The sequence below is a fragment of the Lutjanus erythropterus genome, chromosome 8, assembly GCF_056507025.1.
Source record: "Lutjanus erythropterus isolate fLutEry1 chromosome 8, fLutEry1.hap2, whole genome shotgun sequence".
Taxonomy (NCBI): Eukaryota; Metazoa; Chordata; class Actinopteri; order Lutjaniformes; family Lutjanidae; genus Lutjanus; species Lutjanus erythropterus.
This window is the reverse complement of record NC_139324.1, coordinates 29857369-29871787: the sequence shown is the minus strand read 5'-3', so window position 1 is coordinate 29871787 and position 14419 is coordinate 29857369. Positions and strand designations below refer to the sequence as shown.

The following is a 14419-nucleotide window of genomic DNA, read 5'->3' as shown; positions in this document are numbered from 1 at the left end:
AGCTAACATTACTGACAGCATGCCTGCCACACAAAACACTCACTATAATATTAATTGGTAACGTTGCACAACAGTTAACATTAGTATTTAGTTATATACTAGCTAACATCTGATGGTGTTATATGGTATGATAATCAAGTTGTAAATTAATTCTGAAATATCATCGCACATCTTGGACACATTTATTTAACCCTGGAAGTAAAACACACCAAATGTAACAAAGTTGGTAATGTATGCTAACATTAACGTTAGCCGTCGTGCTGTCTCTTCACCGACCTCAGAAATGTTCTGGTTAAGTCAGTAACATTATGTGACATTATGCTCACTGGAACACATATTTCTGGGTAGTGTTCATACAGATTACATCTATGACAGAAGTTACAAGCACTTTAGCAGTGAGTGCTTTGTATGGCAGGCATGATGTCAGTAATGTTAGCTCGGAAGTGGCTGAATGCTAACTGTGCTGGCTGTTGCCTCATGGTAGCTAATGGGTTATCAAATATGTTGTATTAGCTTTAAACATGGCCCAGTGTCCCTCCAGATTTCCACTATACAAATTCCTGATGGGACATGATGTATCATGCTAACAGGCCTACAGAGGCCGTTGCTGTAATTGTTAACTTCTTATTAACTGGTCCAGAGGCTGACATGATTGTGAATATAACAACCACAGAGATACAGTGTACTTTCCCGTTTTCCCTTTTGACAAGGTGGCTTTTGAAATCCCAAGACAATTTAACTAGATATATGTGTAGAGAGTAGCAAGCAGTGGCACATCTTTATGACTAGGCTCATTACTGAGGCTCACGCTTGTGTACATCATTAACCTTGGGTGGCTCAGACACAGTCATTACGCAGCCAAACAAGCTGCACCCCAGAGCTAGTACTGCCCTTCTCACTTCACAAGGCATGACACCACTGGGGCCCCAGTCCCACACTTGTGCCTCAGCACGCAGAGCATGAGTGTTCCTCCGTTCAGTATAACCCTCTGTCCCCACACAGCACTTTTTCTCTGTTTCTCACCTTTTAATTCTATGTCATGTCTGCAAGAAAATCAGCTTAAATCTTCTGTCTGGTTTTTTTCCTGATACATTTTTCTTTTTGAGCTTACTTTTGTCCCCCCCCCCTCCACTCTTTTTATACCCTACTTTTTTCATGCAGGTTCCTGTCTGGGCTCAATGGGGCTTAAGTGGAACGGTTGCATGGTGTAATAGCAGATTCAGAAAACTGCAGCAGATAATGACAGGGAGTAATAGGGGGCTCTTACTCAGCCTTTTGCAGCCTAGGGCACTCTCTGCTCCACACCTGTCTGTGCTGCCGTAATATGGAGCTCTCCTTGGTTGCCTTGGCTGCACGGCAAGTCTTTTGAACCTATAAGACAAGGTTTAATGCACAGCAGAAATAAACAGCTTCCCTGGAACTGAAACAAGCGCTGAAAAAACAAATCATGTTTGCTTTTAAATACACTTTAGTCGTGACATTTATTTGCTCCTACAAATAATTAACTTCATGTGGACAGAGCTGGAGTGCTTTAATGCATCAATTATCCGGACCATTTTATAACATCGGAAAAGCATAACCGCTATAAAATGAATAAATTGTGATGCTGCAAGGATGGTGAAACATGAAAAAGATATTTTTGCATGCTTAAGTTAAGAATAAGTTGTTCCTCCTCTCTCCGCACGTCAGCGTTATTTTTATACAGGCATTTGCTTCTGCATTTATTAGCATGATTGTGTCTGTGGGAGGCTCATAAACTGGGGTAATTCAAGTGAAACAGTATCACTGTTAAGGCATGAAAGCAAAATAAACAGCAGCAAATTAAAATAATCAAGTAGAAACATGCATGACACGCACGAGGCATGTTATTAGGAGGGGAGGTGGGGGGGAGGTGGGTAGAAGTCTTAATTTACTCTCATTTGTTTTCCTTTTTTCATCATGAAGGAACAAGACCCTCCTTCACATGCTCTCAGTGCAGCGATTCATTGTCTTCTATCAGTGTTTTTGTACACAGGCCACTGACTCAGATAATTGTACGAAGGAAAATCTCACATAACTAATACACAGGTACAATCTATTTCATATTAAAGGAGTTAAGAGTGTCGATTTAGGTCGGGACTGTCTATCCACGTGTCAAGTTGCTGCTGCTGTTATTGCAAGAGAAGTCTGAATATATTGTGCTGGACATTTACCCTCGGGGTGACGTCCGTTTTACAGTTATTGGAATCAACAGCGCTCAATCTGAAACTAGTGCCGCTCTGAAAGAAAAAGGCCAAATTGATGTCATCCCATGCCTCTTCCAGGCGATGCATAATAGGTGATCTTAATTTGCTTTATTGGCTATAACTGAGCTGAACTACAAAAACTGTGCCTGGGGCTGAACTTACATCAACTGATTTCTAGGATAAATGCCAAATAAAACAAACTATGAATATCCACCCTTATTGAATTAAATATAAAACCACAGAATGTCCAGTCAGATTCCCTTTCCCACTGTATCAGGAAAAGATGTTTCCATCATTTTAGTAAGTACTATTTTTTCATTATTGCTACTGCTTCTTGTATTCATATCTTTGCCACTCCACAATGTAATGTACACGATGTATTATTTATTATTGACATTTTGTTCATATTTTTTGCGGTATTGATTTTGATTCTATGTCTTCTTATATATCATCTCTGAATCCAGCCACGCCAGATTTACAGTCAGATTTTGAAGCTTTTCAGATATCTCTTATCAGTCAATCACACTCAGCTATCTTGCTTTGGTCTTTTTTTGGCGAAGCTGTTCTTATAACTTCTTTTCTCAGGTCTGTCCTTGCTTGTGTTGTTTGTTTGTGTTGTTTCTTGTTGTGCTGTTGAACTGCAATTTGCTCTGCTTTTATTGCTGCCCATGTCTGTGTTCTTGCTTATATCTGTCTGTGTTATACTTTTACTGTTATTTACATGCCTTACATCATGATTATGATTATTGTTATAAACTTGTTTCTTAGTTTTAGATTGACTTTAGGCTGCCAACTTTACATTTGGCAAGGGACCATGGATGAAAATTTGCATTTTGGCTAACTGTGGCATATGTATGGTAATTATCAATATGCATTTTCCAGCAGAGGCTGTGGCTCAGTGGTAGAACAGGTCGTCCACCAATGGAAAGATCAGCATTTCAATCCCCAGTTCCCTTGACTCTGCATGTAGAAGTATCCTTGGGCAAGATTCTGAACCTCAAATTGCTCCCAAAGGCATAGTCATTGGTGTGTGGATAAGTATGAGCAGCTGGCATCTTGCATGCTATCATGAACCCCTGAAAAAAACTCTGGACATTATATAAACAAAAGTTATAGGAAATTTGGCTGGACAACCTACTTTTGTTTTGTGAGCCACATGGCACCTGAGTTGTAGGTCAAAAATAAATTTTGATAGCAACAAATCGCAGTGCTCCTCTGCAAGTCAGATGGCCAAAACCATGTCCTTATTTTACTATGAAGATATTGTGTAAATGCATGGCTCTCCCTCTATTGTATCACAGTGTGTTATATGCAAATCTCGCTTGCCATAGGCCTTTCTCACAGACATTTTATCTTGTCATAGCAGGAAAAGCATTATAAACATTAACAATGGCTATGCTGTATTATTCACTCATTTACTACTTCTTTAATGACTGACGATCAGTAATCTACTCTATAGTGAGCAGTAAACTGAGATGTCTGGCACCAAATAATCATATAATTTTCATCATGCAACTGTGGATCTTCACATGTGTGACACGTTGCATGGTTAGATGGTAGGAGAAAGTAGTATGCATGCAATGGACACTGCATTTTCTTTTCTTTGTAGGATTTTTTTTGTAGCACATCATATTGTGCAGGGCTCAACAATAAGGATTTCTCACTTGCCCAAGACAAGTAAAATGCCATGTTGAGCAAGTTAAGCTCAACATGGCAACATGGCCACTTGCCTGACTGGGCAAGCGGCAAAAAAAAGCTGCAATATTTTTGATGATCAATTAATTGTAAGTAATTTTTCACGCAAATAGCAGAAAATCATGATTTCAGACTCTCAAATATCAAGATTTCCTGCTTGTCATTATAAACTTAAAATATCTGTGTTTGACCTTGGACTTTGGAAAACTGGGGTGGACATTTTTCACTATTTCCAGCCCTAAATTAATCAATTTGTACAGCGGCAAGTAAAAATTGACTTTGGGCAAGTAAATTTCTGACTCACTTGCCTAAAACATACATAACACTAATACATTAATGTTGAACCCTGTTGTGCATACATTTCAAAATAAATTTCTATATAAAATGGTGCAGGGTAAATACAGTACAATACTGTAACTGTACAATTATGAGTGGTTTCTCCCAGGACCCTAAAACTGAAGCATTTAAATGGAATTCAAGTGATACTGATTTCATTTTTACAGCTGATGTTTTCTTCCTTAGGCACAAACTCTGACATGTTCAGCATTATATAAAGGGGAATAACCAATTTTAAGACAGGTGCTTCCAATTTTAAGTTTATTTAAAATTTACAGATCACAGGTGCCTAACTTCCGGTCCTTCAGAAACTGTGTAAACCCAGATAAATTATCTTAAGAGTAAGTTCAAGCACAAATCTAAGAACATTTTTCTAAATGATGCCTCTGGTCATGTTGAGTGGCATTATGCTGGAATTACATTAGGTCAAGAAACTTCATGAACCGAGGATCATTAATGGTGTAACTTCTTCCTCCGAAAGAAGTGCAACGAAATTAACATGAGGGTCAGAGAGATGTAGTCACCTACATGCCCACACAGTCCTGAGAAGGAGCCTAATTAGACTGAAAAAGTGAAAACACCTGTGCGGGTAGACCAGTGGTGTGAAAAAGCTTTAAATCTCATGCTCCTTACAAATGTAATGACAGAAAAAAAGATCTACTTCAAATCTCTTCAAAAGTTAACTCTTAGACATTCTGTGATACCCACTGAGCAGAGCATATGAAAAGATACACATTACTGTTTATTTACGCAAACATATGTTGAATGATAGTTCACATTCTGGCTGTGTAGAGCACAGTATGTAGTAATAGCATGCAAGGTAGCCATATTTTTACATTTTCACACAGTGCTGCTGAGAATCTTATCAAAAGGTCAAATTTTAAGGTTTTAGTGTCAACTGATGCTGCAAGACCCTTCCTGGAGAGCAGAAATGATCCCATGCTTGAGGCAACTCATGGTCATTTATTTACCTTCCATCACATGACCAATGGGAGACGCTCAGAAAGCCTGCCTTTCAGCAGGGCAACCCAGTGTGCACATAGCCCGTCTTATCTAGGTTATGCAGAGAGCAGGGCTGGAAGAAGCCACGGGCAACCATGATGATACTAAAAGGCCTCTGCCACAGTTTACCAATTAAAACACCGCAGGTCTAACGGCCTTATCTCTATCGCCCCTAGCATTAACTTTTTGCTCTGCTCAGATGACTATAAACCTCAAACTGTTTTATAGAAAACCCCAGGCAGCCAAATGAATATTCATGAAACTGGGAATGCTATTGTGTATGGCAGTGATATTACTGCTCTGTTTCAAGTTGTTGGACAAAGTATAAAGGTTATGTAATGCCTGTTTTATATGGAAGGAAATCCCTTTACAGTATGTGTGTGTGTGAGAGAGAAGAAAGAGAGGTAGACAAACACAAAGAAATGGCGCTATTTTACTGCTATTGGAAACATGCTGTTTTATCACCTCACATGAAAATCAGGTTTTTGTCAGCTCAAGCTCTTCCTGCGGTGGGTAATGACGACTGTTTGCTCTCTGGAAAAGCATTTTACATCATAGTGTTGTTGCATTTTATTAATATGCTGCTGAATCACCATGTTATTAAATGTAATAGGTATGGATTTTATAATAAAATTGCTGTTCTAAGCAAAGGCGTGATATTGATGATCACCCAAATTTACCTTTTGTCCAATTAAATCAGACTCCAGGCGTTTGGCATCAACAATGGCTTGTAGAGTTTTATATTCAGCCGGTTTGTACTTTGAGCTGCCAAGGCCATTTTTCATCCGCAGTGTCAGTTTTTCTGCATGGATGAAAGCAAATGATATGGCTGAATTAGGATCACTGGAATTGTTGAAAATCTCATCACTTTTAATGTCTGAAGTAAAGTCTTTATGCTGACTTCAGCAAAGAAAGAAATACAGGTAAAGACAGAGGAACAGCACCACTTGAGCGCTAATGGATTGTATGGGTAATTCTGAAGTGGGTGGTGGGGTGGGTGGGGTAGCAGAGAGCAAACTAACTGTGTCAGACAGGTTTTTTTGAGCAGTTCAGCTGTGGCTCAAAGAGACAGGTGAATAAACACAAGCAATGCTGCCTCTGAAAAGCATCAAAGACTTGACAGTACCTGAAGAATTCAACATGGGGACTCCAGGTCACATCTGTTCAACATATCAATGGGCCACTACTGTATGTCACAAGTCAGCAATGTTTCAAAACCAATTTCTGCTGACTTACCAACATCCTCTGCTCTGTAGGTTGTAATGAACGTATGCGGATCCCTTCCACTCATCACTGCGGAGTTCTATTTGCATAGCACCTGCAAAATATAAACATATCATTGCATGTGAAAAATACAGGGGATGTGCAAAACTTTATAAAAATACAATATTTCCGACCTGGCTTAGAGAGTTCATTCAAATGATTAACAGGAGACAAAAACGAAACTTTGCCATCAAGGTCTGCATGACATTGCTAGAAAATGAGCCAACTCTCACAAGTTTTAGTGGTTGGTAGGGGACAGATGGTGCACCCGGTGCGATCAGATATGCCGCTGGAACATCTCTGTGTCTCTGTTTAGGATTAAGCTTAAAAAAATTCTGGCCACACAGGCATTGTGTCAGTTAAGATGTACAACGTGTGTATACAAAGGGTTGGTGGGAAGTTTGCAGGAAAGGATTTAAAGCTGTAGTAGTCAATATTATTTTATTATAATTTTAGTCGAAATAACTAATTTTGACCATTGCATGTCATTAACAATATTTAATGAAGGCTTCCTTTAAAAATGTGTGTCTGTGAGCACCTGCCCCTTTGTATTTAGTTTTTGAAAAACCTGGACTATGCCAAGTAGAATGGACGAACGTTTGCGAGTTAATTACATTTTTGTAATGTGTAGGTTATGGTTCGTGATTATAGACACATACTAAAGACTTCTTTTTTAAAATGCAGAGCAAGATTATGGCAAGCTAAGGTTAAGATTCGGGATATAACAGCAGCAACATTACCCACTGATTTTGTCAGGATGATTGTCCAAACTTGACATGTAGAATTAAACCTCTGAATACACAGTTTGGAGCTGAAACTATATAATCCATTAAACGTTTCAAAGATTTTTAGATAAATATGCCCAAGGGCAAATTAGGGGTGTACCGGTTTTGCCTGTAATTATATTTAAAAATGAAATAGTGATACCATGTTAATAATATACAATTGATATATAATATCATGTAAATGATCCATTTTCTCTTATGTAAACATACTGTATACTCTTAAATAATTTCTGTGCCTTTTGTTCTTGCTTTCCCCCCAAAATTAAGTTGCCAAAAATAGACAATAAACAAAGTTAAAAATGAATTTAATTATTATTATTTATTTTTTTTCATTTTTTATGTAAATCGCGATAATACTATTACTGGCCATGATAATTGTGCAGTGAAAATGTGATACTGTAATAGTCCTAGTGTGAGTGTTACTTGTTGGTCCTCTATGACAGTAAAGTGAAAAGCCTGCCTTTGGATATTTGACTGTTGATCAGACAAATCAAGCAAGTAGAGCTACTCGATTCAATCAACAGTCGAGCTGCAACGTTTAATCAATTAATCAAGAAAATAATGGACCGATTAATCCACTATGGACATAGTCGTTAGTTGCAGCCTAAATAAAAAAATACATAAGATGTGATAGGCACAAAGCTACTCAATTAATCAAGCAGTTGATCGATAATCTGAAATAGAGTAGTTGGTTGCAGTCCTACTGTAGTTCGACAATAATACTGAGGCACACAAACTTACACAAAAACTTACAAAAAGGCAGGTGAGCTGAAAAGATGCGCGGAGGAGCAGTTGTTTTATTATCTTGTCAGTTAGTCTAGCTAGCTAGGTAGTCTAAGTCTACACTTAAGTCAGGAGAATGAAAACATGACATTGTGAAAACAGAAACACTGGTAAGTTTTACAAAGCCTTTACTACAACTAAATGCAACACACGACAATTATCAAGTCTTAATAATGCGACTAAAATGACAATTTACCCACTGAACCATAGCTTACCTTGAACTATCCCTTTCTGTACAGTATATGGGGTTGACAAAATTTGTAACCAAGGAAACTATGGCCTTCTTCTGATTGCTCAATTCAACAATGCGAACCTCCTTGGGAACGCCCCCTACTCCCGTCGTGACCAATCAGGAGTGCGCACTGCTTCCCCACGTTCCCCCTGACGTCATGCACGCTCGCATTGCCTGGGACTGCTGCTGGCTGTTGGAAGCAGGCAGGGGAGCAGCGGAGGGGTTGTCTTCTCCTTCTCGACTCACTGTAGCTTTTATGGAGGCGCGTTTCACTCTTCCACATGCATGGGACTAAACGACAGGACTTTACCGATGAACTTACATGTCCAACCAGCGCCACAACTGTCCTCCTAAGGTATTTTAATTGCTTTTTTCTCTCTCTTTGCTCCTTCATTAACAGAAGAGTAATTGGGAGAAAACGTAGAGGAAAATGAAAGCATCTGTGCGCGAGGCAGGAGGACTGCTACTTAAACTCAGAAAGTAGTGAATTCACTGTGTAGAGAAAGAGTTGGCTCCTTTTTGGTGAATGTGTGACACAAGACAAACTTCTTTAGTCTTCTTCACAGCGGGAGAGAATCTAATACTACGCTAATCTCGTTCTTGTGACCGATTCATCGCTAAGAAACGCACACCTATGTAGAGACCTTCGATGTCGATGCCTCCGTTAACCGTTGGGATGAAAACTTGGCTGGCTAACGGTCAGAAACTGCTCCGGCGACATTTTCCCAAGTACAAAAATTAACTCACTTTTCTGCATTGTTGTCCTTGAAAGCGTGTTGCTAAGTGGTGAAGGAAAAGGCAGGTGAGGTGAGAGTGTGGGAATCTCTGGAATGCGAGGTCGCCGAGGGGCGGAGATCCAGACTCCCACAAGATAAGCTTACCTTTACCCTCACGTTCGCTCGCTACATTCAAACTACGCCATATTTAATTACCCTAATCTGCATTTTAAGCAGGGGCGTTCCTTTTAACGTGGGGCACGTTGCTTTGCACTGTGCAAGAATAGCCCTACCTTTTTGAGGACAAGATGGACTCACCTTTATTGCCCCCGGAGGCTGCTACAGCAATGGTCAGATTACCTGAATTAAAGGGATAGTTCACCCAAAAAAGAAAATTCGGTCATTATCTAGTCATCCTCGTGCCAATTGAAGGTCGGGTTTAGTTTTTTAGTCCACAAAACACTGCTGGGGTTTCACAGGAAAGCAGCATTGCAGAATCTCCCAAACAGTTTAAGTAAATAGTGACCAGTTTTCAAACAGAAAAAACAAACAAACCATAAAATGCCTCCATACTGCTTGTCTGGTGTAATCCAAGCCTCTTAAAGCGCTGATTTAGTGTTCACTTGCTTGCACACACCGTCACACTACACACACCCAGTTCAGATGACGTGCACATGCTTCAAACTATGGATCTACAGTGAAGATTTAGGCAAAAAATGTGGTGCAAATGATTTCTTTCAAGTCAATTTGGCATGCCTGGGCTTTAGGAGACTTGGATTACATCAGATTAGCATTATGGAGGCATTTTATGTATGTATGTATGTATTTATTTTGGTTTTATATGGTTGTTTTTTCTGTTTAAAAACTGGTCACCCTTCACTTAATTGTTTGGGAGATTCTGCAACATTCTGTCCTGTGAAACTCCTTATTGAAGCGGTGTTTTGTGGACAAAAAAACTAAATCCCACCTTCAGTTGGAGGGAGGATGAGTACATAATGACAGATAACTTCCATTTTGGGCTGAATTATTCCTTTAATTATCCTAATCTGCATTTTAAGCAGGGGCATTCCTTTTGACATGGACCTCATTGATTTGCTCTATGCAAGAATAGCCTGCCTTTTGAGGACAAAATGGACTCACTTTTGCCCCAGAGGCTGCCACAGCAATGGACAAATTACCTGAATTAATGCATTTAAATGCAGTATTCTTTGAGCATGGTTAAATAGCTAGGTAGATAGTTGTCTCAAATCCTAGCTCACACTCTCAGGGTTTATACCCTTAAACATACCACATGTCCATTATCTTGTCCCACTTTGGTTCAAAAAGTAGGTCTGATTTGAAATGCATAGTGTCTCATGTGCAACCTAAAGCCCTTTTTCACTCTTCAACTCATATTTCTAATAACCCAGTACTTGTCTGTATGAACTGTCACTTAAAGGGCACTTCACCCCACAATCAAAATTCCATATATTTCCTCTTACCTGCAGTGCTTTTTATCTGTGCCGATAGTTTTGGTGTGAGTTGCTGAGTTTTGGAGATATTGGCCACAGAGATGTCTGCCTTCTTTCATATATAATGGAACTAAATGGCACTTGGCTTGTAGTGCTCAAAGGGCCAAAACAAAAAAAAGAAAAAAAAAAAAAGAAAAATTGAAAAACTCATCTATTATTTTCCTGTTAAACATGACTAAGTTACAAAGTGGTGTGGAGACAAAGACCCTTTTAAACCTAGTGGCGATATCATTGTCCACTACAATGTTTCACTGGGTACATTGTCATATGCGAATTTGGTAGATGTTGGCCAGCCCTGTCGGCTGTAGAGGTGTTTTGCTTCTCCCAAATATAACAGAACTGAATGGTACTTGGTTTGTGGTGCTCAAAGCATTAAAAATATACATTTGAGAAAACTTAAGCATCGTCTCTTTCCAGTAATCATGGCCCGGTTACTCAAGATAATCCATAGACCTTGTTGAAATCGGCTGTCATGTATTTTCTTTCTGCCGAACTATACTTGCTAACTGTATCACGGCATAGAGGGAAACGTTTATCTTTATTCATGGATGAGAGGTTACAGCTGAGGAGGTCGCCGTTAGTGCACACTTCTTTCTGTCTGATGGCTGGCTTGAGTTTGACAGAAAGAAAATGGTTCCTACATAAAACTGTTCACAACAAAGTCAGTGGATTATCTTGAATAAACAGATCATAATTTTTGTAAAGAGACATTGCTGTTAGGTTTTTCAAATGCCATTGAGTTCCCTGATATTGGAGAGAAGGCAGACATTTCTATGGCCAATATATTGTATTATTATATATTGTATGTATTTTTCATTTTGGGGTGAACTGTTCCTTTACATCCAAGTGCGAGAAATGGCATTGTGAAGGAAACAGAAAATTTGCCATTTAACTTTAATCCCTCTGTGTCATGTATAAATCTCGCTAAAACCCGATGCACAGCAAACTCAAGGATTGAGGAAGCAGTTATTAATTATGCTATGATGGATGTTCACCAAAGGTCAAGACTCATACTCCTATTGTCACATGAAAGATGCTGGGGGCTGTGATGCAAGCGGCTCCTGTTGCCATGCAGGTGTGGAAAGGTCACTTGCCTGCATCATTGATGTGACCATAGCACAATTATTTTTTTTTTTTCAGCCCACAGTCGAAGTGCATGTGGCAGATGAGATCATATGTGAACTCTCACTCACACCCGCTCAGTCTCCTCACACACAAATACACACACACTCAAGAGGAATCTCTAGGTTACTCCCCTCGTGATTCACATTACTGCACTAGACACACACTGCTACACAGCTGACAGCCATTGAGGGTGGTTTTCTGTGGAATTGAAAGAACAGCAGGATGTTCGTCTGAAGACTCCAACTCTCACTCTGTTTTTGTTTTTTAGTAGTTTCTCCTTGTACTCTAAGCCGTGACAATGTGTTTGGCACAAGGCGAGAGATTTTAGCAAGTCAGACATTGAGCCAACCAGTTGTCAGTTTCATTTGTCATGCTGCAATTTGTTTATCGCTCTTGCTGGACAAAATAACGATGCATGTTTGTGGAACTTTATATATTGATTACGAGGGACACTAGTGGTAAAGTTATTACTTGTATGAAGAACAATCTCGCAGCCTCAGTAGACAAAAACACAAACATGCCTGCAAAAGACCTTTTGTGTACTGGTGTGATTGTTTGACCCTGTCTTCATGGTGAGTTCTTTTAAATGGGAACTGACAACAGTTGAATAGTTTAGCGCCCTTTGGCGGGCCTCTCCTCCTTGTATTTCTTTCACCCCCAGATTCTGGCCCGACATCAAGGCTTAAGCCCTCACCCCTATGTTACGTGTCAGATTTGCTTTTTTCTGCTATGATCAAAAAGCATTTTCTCCCTCTTTTAAGGCAGGGAAACTATTTCCAGTCTTCGCCTCATGGAAACAAAATGGTTATATTCTTTGTGTCTGTGCATGCATGTGTGTATTTAAGTAAAGTGCTGAAGTATCAACCTCTTCCCTTAGTCAGGCAAGAAAAGGTCAGCACAATCACATTAGTCAAGGCCAGGGTCTCTTAAAAGTAGAGCTTTTACTGTCAGCTTTTTGTTTTTTATTTACCCTGTTACCAACTCCTGAATGTATCTCTGTAACAGGCAGAATTTATGATCGACTGTCCAAAAAATTTAAAGACTTTTTGACATTAACCAGTGACCAAAAACTGACTCTCTGGTCACCAAATGTTGCATGTATTGCATATTGTATGTCCCTTGTTGCCACTAAGTTTCCCCATATTGTGAGTCTTCACCATCACAATGTTATGACAAGTGGGTCAGAAATCTACTTGACCAAAGTCTCTATTTACTTTCTGTGGTAGAAATTATTTTATTGTCTGTTATCAAATAAGAACAAAGACTAGTTATTTTTCATGTTTAATCTAGGGCAACAACATCTATAAAATGTTAAAAAATAGTGACAAATGACCAAGGCAGTTTTTCAGAGTCCAAGGTGATATCTTTAAATGTCTAATTTCGTCCATCCAAAACACAAAGACATTCTGTTTAATATGATAATAAATGAAGAAAAGTAGTAAATCTCTGTATTTGAGAGGCTGAAAGCAGCATTTTCTGCAATTTTGCATAAAAAAAATTACTTTAACGATTAATCCTATATCAAAATAGACAAATGAGTTGCCCAACATGGCATTTTGCTCACCCTGGACAGGCAGGCAATCCTTATTGTTGAGTCCTGATTATGATGCATATTTGTTCCAAGGTGTGAGAGATATTCAAAAGATTCTGGGTTTTCTTTTGTCTGGGAAGGACTCACAGCTACTGTGGTGTGGCTCCAATGTGGGATGATAATAGGTATAGTAGCAATCAACCCCCTCCAAAAAGCTTTTATTCATCCTTTGGCGTGGAAAATCTTTTTTTCATCAAATCTCCCACATAGCTTCTTTCCATTCCACATTTGCATGTTGTGGTCTAAAGAGAGTCAATCTTTCTCTCTCCTGCCTCTCTTGAGAACAAACCACATGTAGTAGAGAAGGGAATTTCCATTGTGAACTTGTAATCTTTGTTATATCACTCTGAAGACTTATAGACTTAACCAACGGGCAGACCAAGTATTAAAAAATGATTCATTCTTAATATCTAACATATATTAGGAAGATTCAACACAGTATTAGTATGCAGGAGGATTCAGAGCTTAATCATGAATCTGCAGCATAGCCTGTTCCTATATTAGATGTGGATTCCTATCATATGTCAAAATCAAACTAATTGAAGAACCATACTGAATGTACAGAGTGCATTCAGCCTTGCACTGGCTTCTGTGGATAAGCCTTGGCATGTGCGGCTGCTGGCTGATTGTTGATCTAACTGGATATGTAGATAGATTCCTGAAAGAGCCCCAGATTTCATGCTTTGGTTGGATGCCGGACAGCTAAAGATAATACAGAACACAAAGCATGTCAGCGCTTTTAGAGATTAGGTTCACAATAGATTTTTGTCCGGTAAAATAGCCCTCCATAGGCCCGACATGCTGAGTCTGAAAGACGCCCCCTCGTCAGCTTCTGCAGTGTGGACAGCAGCAGAGAAGGGACAGAGCTTTTCCACTGTCGTTTGCTCCACATGCAGCCTTACTACCAGAGTCTTCCTACAAGCTCATTGCTCAAACAATCCCATTTATCTAAGCCTATCTGGCTTGCAGAATTACCTCAACAGGGCACATAATACCTTGTTGAATATTTCAAAGTGCTACTCACATTATCACCCCAGGCAAAATCTCTCTCTTTACTTAGTCCACCCCAGTGGAGTGCATGGCACGACCAATAAGCACCCCTGAAAATACTACAGTTGCCCCTGCAGTCATAAAAACATGTCATGACCTAGAGTG

At 39.4% G+C, this 14419-nt stretch overlaps 2 protein-coding genes across 2 annotated transcripts in view; one reads left to right on the top strand and one right to left on the bottom strand.

The window, feature by feature from the left end:
* The window catches only part of LOC146323035 (coiled-coil domain-containing protein 148-like), a 40467-nt gene extending 31295 nt beyond the window's left edge, over nucleotides 1–9172 (bottom strand). Inside the window, exons 1-4 of the mRNA XM_084725239.1 lie at nucleotides 9069–9172; nucleotides 6495–6576; nucleotides 5939–6060; nucleotides 1268–1371 (exon numbers count right to left, since the gene is read on the bottom strand). Of these exons, the coding sequence (XP_084581365.1) occupies nucleotides 1268–1371; nucleotides 5939–6060; nucleotides 6495–6549 (281 nt within the window). The 5' untranslated portion in view covers nucleotides 6550–6576; nucleotides 9069–9172. The remainder of the gene's footprint in view (nucleotides 1–1267; nucleotides 1372–5938; nucleotides 6061–6494; nucleotides 6577–9068) is intronic.
* The window catches only part of pkp4 (plakophilin 4), a 123989-nt gene continuing 118073 nt past the window's right edge, over nucleotides 8504–14419 (top strand). The window contains exon 1 of the mRNA XM_084725228.1: nucleotides 8504–8676. The gene's annotated coding sequence lies outside the window, so the exon portion shown is untranslated. The remainder of the gene's footprint in view (nucleotides 8677–14419) is intronic.